Below are 14,751 nucleotides of genomic sequence, written 5' to 3' on the forward strand. Positions count from 1 at the left end.
TAGGTTTGTTTTGTTTTGTCTTTGTAATAAGGCCAATGAAGGTGTTCATGTACGTGTGAGTACACTGTGAAACACCCATCTTGAAATAAACCTTCGGTACCTTTAGGGTCAAACTGAAATACAGTGAACATACGAGTCATCGCTAACTGCCGCTGGCCCGGTCCTCAGTCAGTTGTTTGCCCTCTTCAGAGTGACCTTGAGAGTTTTGTAGAAGCCTGCATGGCCAAAACAATCACTGCCTGACCAACGAGCCAAGGGCTGACAACATGGTGAGGTCCAGAACGCGACTAACTAGCCCACTGTTCCTAGCAGCGGCCCGATTACCGTTTCACTTACCACTTCGTCTCCATAATCACCGTTGAGACGTAAGGAGCTATTCAGGAACTGGCTCTCCAACCGGCTCCTCAGCTCCTGCACTTGCTTCTTCAAGGTCTCCACCTCTTGCTGATGGCCAGTTTCTATCTGGCGCAGGCGCTGCTGGATCACATCGGTGTAGACAGGCATCCCGTCGTCATCCAGGTGACTTCTGGCAGGTTGGTCTGGGCTGCTGGCTGCCTGCTGCTTACCGAGATGACTAAACATCCATTTCTGGTGCAAGTTCCTCAGGTGAAACTGTGCAGAACTACAGCTAGCTGTGGAGACCTGCCGACTCAGAGAGGCTTTGATCCGACCGTCCTCTCCATTCACACAGTGTCCGTTTGTCGCGTGGTATTTCTGGGCGACACTAAACCCCGCGGGCTTCTCCGCCACCTTGTTCTCCGGCTCCAGCTCTCCATTACACACAACCTCATCTTTACATTCAGCTAAAGGCAAGGCACAAGGGGAAGGCATCGGGATGTGTGCGGTGCTGCTACCAGAAGTCCTATGTACTTTTGTTCCCAGTTTTTGAGGTTCTTGCACGCTCTCCCCCTCCGGCCTGTTCTCGCTCGTTCGAGAAGGTTCGTCAACACTGCTGTTGATCGGGTGAGGCCTGTGGCGAGGACCCTTCGGAACGAGCTCTTGCTGCGCTTCGCTCTCTGTTAAGGTTTCCGTAGAACTTTCGATGTTGGATGTTCTGGCCTCGTGCGGGGCTGTAAGAGGTAACGGAAGGCTGGCCTGCATCGCACTGTACATGCTCTCCGCTTCTCCTTCAAGTTTGCCAACACCTTCTTCCTCCACACTCTTGTGAGCGCCTCTATTTGCAAGGCCCTCCAAAGGAACAGCCTGGAGTCCTTTCACCTGAGGTAACTTCTGGATAGCGTCACCGAGATCAGCGTGCTCATCCTGGTGTCCTTTAAGCTCAGGAGCACCCTGTGAACCCGGACGTGGATTGGGTGCGGGATTGTTCATTACGACACCTTTATCTGCCTCAGCCTTTTCACGGGGGTCACTGACATACCCATGTGGATTCTCAGCTCTCTTCTTATCCGGGGCAGTCTCATCCCCCTTACCTACCGCCTCCACGCTGCCCCTTAAGTGCTCCTCCAGACCAACGTCATCTTTAGTGGCCTCTTGCAAAATGTTCTCCATCTGTCCCTCTGCCACACCAGCCGCAACAGAGAGTTCGGCTCCCACCGGAGCCCTGCCTTGTTTGCTCAGGCCGTCCCCATCAAACGGATCGTCCCCAGCGCTCCCGAGGCTGCTCAGCTCCAGAGAGCGACGGTGCTCTTGCCACTTCTCGTTGAGGCTGGGGTCGCTACTACGTCGATTGGTTGTAGGCACGCTGCTGTCACAGGCTGTTGTCAGATTGTCAAATGATCTTGTCTTTGGTAACCTATAAAGGTACAAACAATCAGAATCCAGAGTCAGGGGATGTTTAGGGGTTTTTTTAAATGTTTAGCTACTATGGTTTAAAAACTCCCCCCCCCAATTACGACAGCAACGATCTGCTAACTAATGGACTTCTGTGAAGTATTCTCTAGGAGCACACTTCGACCATCTGTAGTGCAGAGCTGCTTCAGTACTTTCTTTGTTTGCCATCAGGAAAATAGGTTCAATCAGAATTCAAACGTACCCAGAATAATCCCTTTACCACAAAGCGCAAATGCTTACAGTCTGGTCACACCTCCGAATTAACATGTGCTCAGAATCATTGTCAAAAAAGCAAGGAAATAGTTACGCAACACAGAAAGGGAACTCAAATTCAAGACAGGCAAACGAAAGCTTATATCCCACAAGGATAGAAGGGATCCTACAAGGCTACGCGACACCCAGAGCTTAATTCTATTCGCTGATCTTCTCTGCGTTACGCTGTCACCCCTGAAACGTACAGCTTTCAAAACTGAAACAATGACAGAGTGCTTTTGGGGAGGTCAGTCACAGAGTCCCGCAAATGAGCCTGGATAAAATACCTCCCCCTCCCCCTCCCCCCAAGTATTCTCCTCTTTATATCCCACAATATTCTCTGTTGATCTTACTTTACAGGATGGGATTTCTGGGCTCTAGGCTCACCTGCCCAGAGGCTGATCTTCAGGGCTAGAGCCTGGCACAGGGTACGGGGCACAGGTGTCGTCGGCGGGCGTGGAGGGGGAAGAGCACGGCAGGTAAACAGCACTCCAGAGCATTAAGTTACGCACATGGCACACGGGGTACAGCACCTGCGAGGGGAGAACACAGTGCTCAGGCCCGGCAAACCGCCCGCCGCCGCAACGCAACGAGGAGCTCAAAGCTGACGGCGGGAGGTGACCGTTCAGGTTTGCAGCGGGGAGGCTTTGCTCGATCTCCGGATAACCCCGAAGGCCAGGGAGCAGCTACGGCATTTTTAATCAGCTCCACTTGGATATATAATTATCTTCTCTTTCAGAGACAGAGGCTGAGGCCTAACAATGCCGGCTTTCAGCTTCTCATGAATGAATTACCGCAATGTGCTCTGTGTGAATCTACACCTTCATAATGCTGCTGAGCAATTTAAACTGCTGAAGAATTCAGTGGCCCATTGTTAGCGCAGAGATTTCCTTGTACTTTGTATTATACCATGCATATGAGAGCTGAACTAATAACCTCCTTCCACAGGCTCCCATTCATCAAAGGGAACCCTGCCTTTCATGGAAGCACTCATATGTTAAAAATTAAGGACATGCAGAAATACTTTGCTGAAGAGGCAGCTTGCTCTCAAAAGGGATTCCTTGACTGTGGAATATGCTTTCTGTGTCAGTTTAAAACCACCCTGGGTCACTCTATCAATTCCACTCTTTTCCCAGGCAACTTTCCTGTGGAAAAGCAGGCAGAGAAACAGGCAGGTTTCCCTGCTGCCGAGCGGAGGGAGGGCTGTGGGGTGCCGTGTTTTCATGGATGCTGCTCCTAAACGACTGTGGGGCTGTAGCAGTTGTGGCTGCATCAGAGAGGCACCTTTCAAACACCAAAGTAACAACGCGAAAAAGGACACAAGGCCGGGAACGACCCAAACTGCCACAGACAGACAGACAGATGAGCCCAGTCAGCTCAGTACTGCAGGGCAGTGTTTACCGAGAGCAGAGGCCGAGGCGCTGCACCTACACTGCAGGGCAGAGCACGCCAGGGCAGCCCAAGGACAGAACCTGTCCACACTGCCCGCTTTTCCAGCGCTCTCTGTGGTGCTCCTGGGCCAGCCTGCTGCTATTTTCAGGGAAAACCGAGAGGCATCTCCAGCTTTAAAAGCCCTCACAAGCCCTCTTTATCTCATGCTTTCAGCTATCGCATCCACTGTCATGACGACAATGTCAGGGCGAAAACTCCTGAAGGGCTCTGCGTGACGGCGCCTGTGGCAATGACAAATGGGATCTGCACCCAGCCTGAGCGCAGGCTGCATGTCCGGCGTCCAGGGGAGACAGACAGCCACTGAGGGCTGATGTGAATGTAAAATTAATCCTTCTATAGCAAAGGCAGACATAATACCTTTCCTACTAAGCCAGGTTTTAATTTTGCCCTAGGAAACAAATAAAAGTCGCATCTATCACATGCATTAACATCGCAGAGTCCTTACAGCCAGGTTTATGGTACCTGATACTTTTATAAACAAAAAGGGTTTAAATATTTGTACAAGTCTTGGCTGTCCTAATCATGACGACATTTGGGGACTGACTGTTCACATGCTCACCGTACTGCACCCCTCGATGCCTCACGTGCCCTTTTAGCAAATATACACAAAGGTACCTCTGAGCCCCTTCCCAGAAGCTTCAGTGAGCTATTGCTATGGGAGAGCCAAACTGAAAACGTGGAAGTATTAAGGGAAACAAAGATATATTAAATAATCTGAGTTATCACTTCTGTTTGGATTTACGATGAACAGAGACACAGTGTCTAGGTCTGTATGCAACTTTAGGACACTCCTCTGCCATAGCTTAGCTCTCTAGCAAGGTCTACTTGTCAAACACTGAAATGTTTTCTGTTACAAAAAATAAAGCAAAATATTTAGTTACAGAAAACACTTCTCCAGCATCGGGAAATTTCTGAGGTTGCATTTCACATTCCTCAAATATCAGCAACCTGCATGCAAGACTGGAAACGTCAGACTGAACAGTGTCCAAAGGAGAGCTGAGCTGGAAACACCTCTCTACACTGCATTCCTGGTGACAGCTAAGCCGTGGCGGTGTCCCACTGCTCCAGGCCTGGCCATTTCCTTAAGGCACGCACTTCCGAGAACGTTGTACCCGGAGCCCCTAAAGGGACTCTGCCCGCGCGCTGCGGAACGGAGGATACATACAGATTCGGACTGGGAGGAGTAGAGCAGGTTTTTGAAGGCTTTGTTTGCTGCCCGCAGCAAAGACCAGACAGAACAGGTCCGTTCCTGAGTGTGTTTTTCTCCTCTCTCTTTCGCGTTGTTGCACAGGAATGTACCAAAGAGGCAAGAGTAGGTGTGCTGCACCAACTTCACCTGCACAGACCAACACAAGTATTGTCACACGGCAGAAGATACCAGCTGAACGTGAGAGTCTACACGGAGGCCTAAGAAGCAAGAGAGCCTCCCTAAAGGCCGACACACAAATCCACCTAGCATTGTTGGCGCACCCCCTTACAAACTAATTACAACAGTATTTGAGCACAGCAGAATCTTTTAAAATAACAACTAAAAAAATTCAGGGAAAAATATTAACACAAAATATTTGTTCATTATCAAGCACAAAAGTCTTGTTGATTCAAACGCATCGCTCTGTAGGACAGGCAAAGAGAACTGTGGTACCTCTGTTACAAAGCACTGATGCAGCACAGAAATTCTGATCATTACCCACTCCATGCTGTGGTCCCAGTCTAACAAACCAGCTTAATACAAGCTTAACTTTAAGTAGATAAACATCGTCCGTGGGATTATTCAGACGTTTAAATGAAGAGATGTACTTCAATTCTCTAATAAACGAGGGGTTTACTCCCCAAAGGCCAGAATACTAAGGGTACGTTCACACACAGCTCCCACAGATTCGCGGCGTGCTGTGGAGCCCGTTACAACCCTGGGTGTCTCATCTCACACCTGAGCTAAGCCAGGACCGCACAGACACTCGCTTACGTGGCTGAGCTGGCAAGTGGTAATTCAAGTCAACCACAACCACAGGAATGTGCTTGAAATCTCTCACTGGATCGGACATTTCGTAAGAACTTTTATTCCTCAGATTACTAGTCCTGCAGTCAGTGACTGCCACCTTCCCAGGGACCTGCTTTCTGGCCTCGAGAACTGAGTTTGACCGTTCTAGGCTAATTCCTAATAGGAGAGCTGAGCACTTCAGAAGAAAATAAACACAGCTCGTATATCCTACACATTTTCAGCAAAGAAACAGAAAAAATGAATGGAAGGGTAAGGGGCAGGTTGTTTTTAGAGGAAGAGTCTTCAAGTGAAAACAAGATCAAAGTAGGGGGAGGTTTATATTGCCAGTAACTATGGGGTTTTTCATGCTGTGTGGATGTATTACACCAGAGTTATTTCAGCACCTCTTAGGTGAGACCATTAAATTTGTATCATTTATTTATTTCTTTGAAGTGTAAAAGAAGTCCTTAAGGGTCCTGCTTCTGTTCTGAGAGGGACCAGACCTCAGGTCCCATGAAGTCTACAAGTACTTTCGCCTACGGCATCTGGGCAGTTTTCCCGTTACCTTTACCAGGCTGCAGCATGTCACAGATAGACGGGAAAATCAGAAACCCCGTGGGGCTCTATGGTATGTTAGTGCTCGGTACTGGTTTAGAAGCAGTCTATAAAACAGCAATCTCTCAAGCCACAACTCACAAGGAATGCTTCGTTAAACTCGAAAGAGCAAGGGAACTGCCTCTGGAGCTGATGGACGCAGTCCAGCCACTGTAAAAACACTGGGCAGCGCTCATTTAGGTCATCCGAATTCTCACCATGGCCACAGCGATCTGCAAACTTGTGGCCAAAATCCAGCCACTCCGTCTCCACTAGCACCTGGAAACCCTGCAGAAACAAAAGTACAGATGAAAAGTTCCTATTTTTCTTCGGTTCAGTTTTCCAAGAGGGTCTGAGACTTGCACGAACCACCTTATTACAGAGTCCTCGCTCACTCCTATTTCCCTTCAGCACTGGCCTCATTACTTATCTTTAGTGCTTTACCTAATGCCTCTGCGCTCTGAAACACTGCACAGTGAAATTAGGACAGATATGAGCTCCCAAAGCTACGTGAACAGGAAGGGGAATAAGGCAGGCTAATGCCTCGGTGAGTGGCGGGGAAGATCCTGGTAGGAGAGCTATCTTGGCCAGGCAGGGGTGAGTAGGAACAGCTTCTTGATCAAAACCATTTGGGTCATGGCAGCCAACATTTGGACAGGAGAGAAAATTTTGTAGCTCTCCCTTGAAAACACTGGGGAGAGCTGTCTGCCACAAAAGTAAACAATTCATCCACAACAGGACACCCGTGCCCAGAGAGCGCTTCCCTGTGTGCACACCAAGCGCAGCACAGTCACAAGGCTGATTAAAGGTTGACTTGCCTGATTTCCCATGCAAACGAAAAAGGGCAAAGAACACTTCAAAACAGTGCCTAGCTGAGCACCCGAATGCAACACCTTGTCTTACAGGGCCTGAAACCCATCATGGGTCAGGAAGGTCCTGAGTCTTAGTGGAAAGAACAACTGTAGAGCATGCTTATTAAGTCAGTGGCTGGAATTAGAGCAAAAATAATAGCTGATGGCTGAAAAGCTTGAGATGTGACAATGCTGAAGACCCATTTTCCTAAACATTTCTGGTCCTTGTACAGCTGGCTACAGTTTAGGTCTTCCTCTGATGACAAGAGGGCGGGCAGAGGGTGTGTACAGAAGAACTCTGCACTTCGAACAGGAATGACAGCACTCCTAGGAGGGACCAGGAGGAGGTTCTTTGCCAAGGACAGAGCGCTCTGGTTTGACCTGATGGATGCAGACTTCTAGAATCCATGTGAAAAAGGACCTGAGAAGTTTCCACAATTTCATCCAAAAGGCACTGCTACAGTTTAAACTGGTCCTCACGCGTCCGAGGCCTTAAGCAGCAGTTTATAGCACAGTGTTCAGACATAGGCTCCTGTTCTAGACAACAAAGGCATCTTGCACGTGGGCTGGTGGATGGAATCCAGCCATCCCACATCGCGCAATGCTGAAAAGTGATGGGGGGAAAAATTCAGGCTGAAAAACCAAGAGAAATATAACTGACAGATGACATTGAAAACGTGAAACTGGAAAAACACGCAGCTGGGAAATCTAGAAGAGAAACTGCACTGGTGTAACGGAAGCAGCAACACGCAGCACTTTGCACCACGTATTCCTAAGCTAAATACGGGGAAGCACCGACCATGACTGGGCACTTACAGCAGAGGGGGAAAAGATAATCTGCTCTTGAATTACAGACTATATTTACACCTATGTGTAACTGTATCTGCAGACTACTGTTGGCAAACCCCTGCTGGCTTTAGTGCCTTTCCTAGCAGAAAGAACTGAAATAAGTTACAGACAGACTTCCCCAGGAAAGGACCCAAACTGGGTAGCCAGCCCATGCACTAACAGGGGGGTTACAAACCTCTGTGGTCCTGTAATAGGGATCGAGCAGCAGTTTGGCCAGCGCCACTATCTGGGGGGTTCGGTCCCAGCCGTCTGAGCAGTGCACCAAGACGGGTCGCTGGTCTCTGTCCACGGCGTGAACCACGAGTAGCGCAGACTTCAGAAGCACGGACAAGTGCTGCAGCCATTTGGTACTTTCCAGAGCTGATAACCAACTAGAGGAAAACGAGGGAAGACAGTTTTTGCTCTTTTAAAACACTTTCAGGTTTGGATCTTTGGATTTATCAAGTAAAATCTCCTATTTTACTATGCCTCCCTTCCTCTGAGCTGAGGATTCAGGTCACCCAGCGGTCCCAGTACCACTGGCATAACTTGGGACTCTGCCACACGCCCCTGACAACCCTGTGCTTCAATGAAAGGGTGGAACCTGAGGCGCCTTTGAGATCTCCTGTGGCTCAACTATTCCCAGGCTCCACCAGGTGCGCTGTAGGTATCTTAAGAATCTCTACCCTGTGAAGATCCACATACTCCGTTTAGCAAGTGTGGCCATTCTAAATCTACGCTGAAACCAGGAAGGACTCTCAGCAGCAAATTCAAAACAGGGAAGTGGTAGGGGAAACAGGACTGGTGAAGACCCAACCTCAGAAGCCCCTGAGACGACGGGCCAGCAGAGGCCAGCCACCCCGGACCACTGGAGGGCTACGAAATACATCTCCTGAAATGACACTGTAAGTGCGTGAAGCACACGGACCACCACTAGAATTTTCTGCAGGAGAGTCAAGCTGTAAAGATTAAAGAACCAGGAAGAGCAGGTAAGCCTCAGTGCTAGCACTTAGAAGCCCACCTGAAAGCAGTAACATTCTAGTATCGATGCTCAAGGCTACAGTATAATCTCAGATCTCATTTCCTAGGGTCACTTCAACGATCACAAACCAATGACTTCCTTTAGCTCAAGTTCCGTGGAAATGAAAAAATACAGCTTAGCTTTACTACACAGGAAAGTCACCGAGGGAAAACCCACTGAATTTCAGTTTACAAAGCAGCAGCGAAAGAATGCAGTGGCAGAAACACATAAACAACAGCAAAACCCACCAAACTTCCACTTACTTTCCTGGGTCTGGCATTTGCGTGCAGAGCAAACGCAGCGACTGAAAGCTCTTTCGGATAGAATGAATGTTTGCCATGCCCATGAACACCACTTCACAGTTTGGATAATACTCTGTAGGGAAATAGCAAGAACGAGGGAAGAAACTAAAACCTACAGTTTAATGTCTAAAAGAAGCGTTTTCATAAAAACAAACCACTGTTGCTGTGGACAGATGAAATAATCTGTTTACAAATATTCTGTAAGGAGAAACTAGTACTCGGAGTTGGGGAGGTATTCCAGACATTACACCACAGCAGAGCAAAACAGGAAAGAGTTTGCAAAGCGTCTCTGTATTTATTTTCAATGCTTCACTTCACATTGCAAAAACCAGAGGACAAACCTATGGGAATAGTGACATTACTGCGCTCAAGGTTATTGAATGTTTTTAAAAAGACCAAGAACCATCATAAGAGACTGCGAAGCATAAACAATATTTAACTGGTAATTTATGGACGTTCTTAAATTTGGTAAACTAATGTGTATTTTTACCTAAGTTATATATTCCTTTTCCTAACCACTCAAAAAGGCTGAAAGGTGCCTTCATTCACTGCTTTATTCCGAGATTTTCTATGATGGGGAACAAGCACCACAGACGTGAGAAATACTCAAAGCTCAGGAAAATGGCAGAGAGACGGAATGTTGCTGCGGGAGGTGCTCAGGCAACTGCTCTGCTGGGGAGCAGGACCTGTACAGACGGGGCCGCCAGCCAGCGGCGGCACCTAAGACAAGTACTAATTCGATAGTCTTTCCTAGATTTAGTTTTCCTCTGTCCTGATGCTTCTGTCTGCACAAAAATGATGACACGATAGCTAAAACGACCTTTTCTACAAGAGGAAAAAAAAATTATCAGGGTTCAGAACATGGGATATTGAGTGCTTGCACAAGAAAATGCAGTAGTCTCTTAAAAAAACATGTTTTATATCATTTGATTTTTTAACTGTTTATCAGCCCAACAAATTCTGGCCCAAACCAGAACATGCTGCTAGCGATGGATGTGTAACTCCAGTCAGAAGCGACTGACAGCATCAGACAATTTAAACTTTTTTTGTCTTTTTACTGAATTATGTTACACATAAAACAAAGCACAACATAAATGAGATATTTTTAGTATCTCAAGCAAACTTGGCAATACCTGGAGAAAACTTAGCAGCAAAAATGAAGCACTTGATGCAGGCCATATCCAGTGCTGACCACAACAGCTCTTGTTTACGACACCACAATTCACAAGTGCCAAAGAACACAGAAAGTGATAATTGCCGGTGTACTACAAATGCAAGATGGGTAACTGCAAATGCATCACAAGTGCAAGATGAACCAGGATTTCAGTTGCTTTGGGTTATGATAGAAATGCTGAAACACCTTTGAGCTTTAGAAAAATTGCTGAAAAGTTGTATTCTGCCCAACCATTCTAGAACACTATCCCCTACAGTTACTGGGTTTTACAAGTGTGTTCAGGGTTTTTTTAGACATTAGCACGCTGGACACCTTTGTTTGGCTCTAGTTTATACACTTGACTCAGCAGGGGAAAGCTAATCAGCGTATTCCACACAGTTCAGCATTTACTGAACACTGTCACCAGCTGGTTTTGTGCTCTGAGAAGCAGACTTAATTAGCAGCTAACCCTGTCCTTTGGAAGGGCTGTGCGATAGCTGCAACCATCCAGAACGTTCATATAGATGAACGGCACTCGCATCCACGCAGTCTGTTAAATACGCGGTACTCAAGTATATCAGTGTAACGACATCGGAGCAGATCCTTTTGATGAACTTGACAGAAAACTGAGAAGAAACACCGTTACCTGGGCACTCGCAGCCTCCGCCTTTGGCTCTGTTTGCCACAGCTGCTGCGTAAGAGCGTGCGTCCAAGATCAACAGCTTCTGAGGCTGTATGGCCAAACTCTCTGCTCCTGAAGCATTAGAGATGGAGGAATCTGGGAAGAGCACATGCAACCGAGGAGTAACTAAAAGGAGACTTCTGACACTGTTTGCAGCAATGATTCACTCCAGTCCCACAATGCATATGCACTGCACACAGAGAAACTGGAGAACGCCTGATTAAATACAAAGGACTGAATCTGTTACGGTACATGGAAGAGATTAAACTTCCTATAAAGCTCTGCCCTTTGTGACAAACTTACCAAATTCCACATCGGAGAGGTCCCCTCCATTGGAGAAATCTCTGGAACAATTTCCATTCATTAATTTGTTACTGTTGGACCTCGAATCTGAGGCACAAGCTTTGGCTACAGACTGGACAAGGTGTTCATCATCTGCGTTCCTCCAGCCCCACCAACTGACCTCGGGCTGTCCGCAGCGGGAAATAACTGCTCCATTGCTCTGGTGCCTGAAAAAGAAAAGAATAAAAAGTACAACGGTGCCTAACTTGAAGAATCAGGATGAAAAACACAGAGGGCATGAAAAATTAAATGCTGTACTCCAGTAGTTTAATTCCTGTTGGGGACCTCTCCGTCGTTCAGCAGTTGTCCTCAACCTGTGATGCGGCGGCAACGTATTCCACGTGCCTCCCTTCAAAACGCTGACTGTGACCACGCAGTCACTGGAAGGTGAAAGTCAAAGCCGAGGTCAGAAAGAGAAAACAAAGCATTTTCTTGCTCAGTATTGTTGCCTGTTGGCCAGTGAAAGCTGGGGAACATTTTGGAACAGCAGATGAGGCATTAGAGGTATTCAACCCCTGCTGGACAGTCAGACCTGCTGCTGTCATACCAGAGGAAGTAGGAAAGTTCAATTTAACTGACGCTAATTTTAAAGCCAGAAGACAGGAGTAAAGCCACAGATTCACTTTTTGATGAGATTTTTAAAATCAAAACTACCACTAATTAAATCCAAAGAACAAAATCCAAAAATCCGTTTTGGTAGGAAATACTGGCAGAATTTGGCATGCTTTCTGTCTGATGATGTCCCATGGGAACCCAAAACCTTACTCGTGTACATTGCTGGTATCCATTTCTAGGCATCACCCGTGAATCACTGGAGGTGATTCCTTCAACACTACAGAACCTTATCTAAAAGCCAGTGAATTTTAGGCATTGCTTCACTAGCTGAAAGGAAAAGGGCCTTTTCTCATTTCTGGATGCTAAAAATCTACAGATTTACTCCTTCTGAAGTTTGGTACTAGGGCCTGTTGGAAGGGAATGGCTCTGTGCCACCCCCTTTTCAGCTTCTCCTCCCCTATGTGAGGGTCTTCTCCATCTCTCCGCGGGCAGTATTTCAGCTGCTGCCTTCCCAACACCGACCATAGCTAGCAGAAGAGCACCGAGGAGCTGACGAAAAGCCCCAGTAGCTCTCACCCGTAAGCACCAGTGTGGTGCCAGGCTGGCAAATAACAAAGTCCACAAGAACATAAATCTTGCTACAGACCCCTAAACAGCACTGAAAAGGGAAATGCTGTTTATTAACAGAATATTTTTCTTCTAAAATGTGATAGAAATTGCAAGCACTCTATGTACTGATAAAACTTCAGAGGACTGGCAAACAGAGTACAGAGATGAGTCTATCAATAAAAAAGATATGTCGGGCAGAGAAAGGACGAACGACCTCACTTGAACGCAGCTATCTTCTTCTGGGGAGTGACAGAAAAAAAAACCTAAGATTTTTTTTCTTTTAAAATGTCTGAAGAGTTAGTAATTATTTTCTTAAATTTGACCCAGCTTCTTGTTCTACACATAAAGAACAGATTTGGAATAATTAAAACGCATCCAACCATTGCAAACATTCTCTGAAAAAGATTTTAACACTCTCCCCTATAATCTATTATAAAAGAGGGGACCGAAGCGCACTGTTGCTGTAATTTCACCTACAGCCTGCATGCTGGCACGTCCCACCGCTGCCAACAGAAACGTAACTCCCCATTCACCGCAGTGTGTACGTCTGGCACCAACAGCCACCTTCCTGACCTTCGCTAGCAGCACCCTGCCCTCGGGGGCCCTGGGCCACGGCAGAACGGAGGCCCAGCTCTCCGAAACGAGAGCTCGGGTGGAGCGGCCAACGCCGAGGAGAGGCACGACCTCCCTCAGGCCACACGGCAAGTCAACGATGCTGAGCAACCTAGAAACCTTTTCTCCCTGCCTCACACCCCACCTGAAGTATCCCTCCAGCCCTCCACAGGCTGGTCTCCTCTACTCAAACGGCCTGCAGGCACACATCCCTTCGGGCACGGGTGTCCCCAGGCAACGCCGTTCCTGCCCCAAACCCGTACGCATGCAGTATGCACGCACCAGTCACAGCTCCTGCATGTTACAACGCAGCAAAGGATTTTAGAGTCTTCCTGCAAACAGAGTGGCCACCTCAGCTTCACGTCAACCAAGAGCTGGTTCATTCCCTCCAACAAGGCAACCGGGTGGCGAGGGTCAGCTGAATCTTTAAGCAAATATCAACAGTCGACTTGGGACAGCCCTGAACAGGAAAAAGCCCACCCAAACCTATAAATCTTAACTCTTCCTCCTCTCACCGCTCTAATAAATGGCTATGGAGGTGGGACAAGCTGGTTTATAACGTGCTGCCGGAGCTGTCAAGCCCCGTCAGGCGCAGAGCAGCACCACCTCCGCAGTGTCACCGCGGGGCACAGCGGCTGCCGCTCGCTCCACAGTGACACTTACCTCGGGTTAAGGCTCCCTGCTGCAAAAACTTTAAACTATAAAATAGGTGGTGATACGGTATTTTGAGTATTTTTCATAGCTCTTTTGTAACTGTTTCATACAAAATTCCTTCAGCAGGAGGAGAGAAGCAAGGGACACACTGCATTAATGGAACCAAAGGAAAAGCCATCTGAATGCCACAGCACTTACGCCAAGTGCCAGCCAACTGCATGCAAAGGAAAATAAATATATTTCTGTGGAAATGAATAGCTGCCCAGAAGCAGCTCTATTGTTACCAAATTAGTTCTGCAAAAAATACATCCCATCCTCTGAAAGGCCACCCATGTTCCCTGCTATGCTTGCACAAATAACAACAGAAAATAAAACATCATTAACATGTAAAAAATCTATTTGAACACCCAGATAAGCTCATTTATTTTTCCATATGTTGTCCCAGATTTCATTACTACTTGCCTGCAGAACCACCTTCAGAGGTTCATAAACAATTATATTTTCATCTGCGGGTCCTTGCCTCCCATTTACACCACAAATAATAAAGCATCATTAGGCCAAAAGTGGAGTTCATTGATAGCTGTGAAGCCCTGACACTCCTAAGCCTGCACAAACACGCAACGTTCAGATGTATCGGCAGAAATCAGCAAACAATTCTATTTACGGTAATGTTGGCGGTCTGAGGAATCATACTCATTCCAACCAGCCTGGCCATGGGAACAGAAAACAGCAAATAGTTTAAGTGTGATTCCGAGGTCTCTAGAGATAGAGCTGGGGATCAGATGGTGTCACTCAGATCTCAGTAACCAAAATAAAAAAAATTAAAGCAAACCCTCCACTGCAAATTTCCTAACCCTCTGGAGACAAAGCCACATGCAGCCTCCCTACAGCAACTCAACAGCAAATCCCCAGCAGCTAACTCGAAGCCCTGGACAACCATGCGATGTACGTCCACCTCTGCATGTGCTTCACCTCCCTTGTGCTCCAGCAACCTTTTAAGTACAACAAGAAAGCCACCCAGCGCTCGTGACAGGGAGCGCCAAGGAAGGTTCAGAACAGCCCCCTCCATAGCATT

The 14,751-nt window shown here is 47.3% G+C and overlaps 1 protein-coding gene across 11 annotated transcripts in view; it reads right to left on the reverse strand.

Moving 5' to 3' along the window:
* MTMR3 (myotubularin related protein 3) overlaps nucleotides 1-14,751 on the reverse strand; it is a 79,464-nt gene that overhangs the window by 8,925 nt on the left and 55,788 nt on the right. For all 11 annotated transcript variants that reach the window (XM_086474063.1, XM_086474067.1, XM_086474058.1 and 8 more), the window contains 8 exons: nucleotides 11,208-11,413; nucleotides 10,869-11,000; nucleotides 9,031-9,142; nucleotides 7,943-8,138; nucleotides 6,170-6,355; nucleotides 4,661-4,831; nucleotides 2,431-2,576; nucleotides 337-1,753 (listed from right to left, as the gene is read on the reverse strand). In XM_086474063.1, the coding sequence (XP_086330189.1) occupies nucleotides 337-1,753; nucleotides 2,431-2,576; nucleotides 4,661-4,831; nucleotides 6,170-6,355; nucleotides 7,943-8,138; nucleotides 9,031-9,142; nucleotides 10,869-11,000; nucleotides 11,208-11,413 (2,566 nt within the window). The remainder of the gene's footprint in view (nucleotides 1-336; nucleotides 1,754-2,430; nucleotides 2,577-4,660; nucleotides 4,832-6,169; nucleotides 6,356-7,942; nucleotides 8,139-9,030; nucleotides 9,143-10,868; nucleotides 11,001-11,207; nucleotides 11,414-14,751) is intronic.

This window comes from Leptosomus discolor, chromosome 16 (genome assembly GCF_034619465.1).
Source record: "Leptosomus discolor isolate bLepDis1 chromosome 16, bLepDis1.hap2, whole genome shotgun sequence".
Taxonomy (NCBI): Eukaryota; Metazoa; Chordata; class Aves; order Leptosomiformes; family Leptosomidae; genus Leptosomus; species Leptosomus discolor.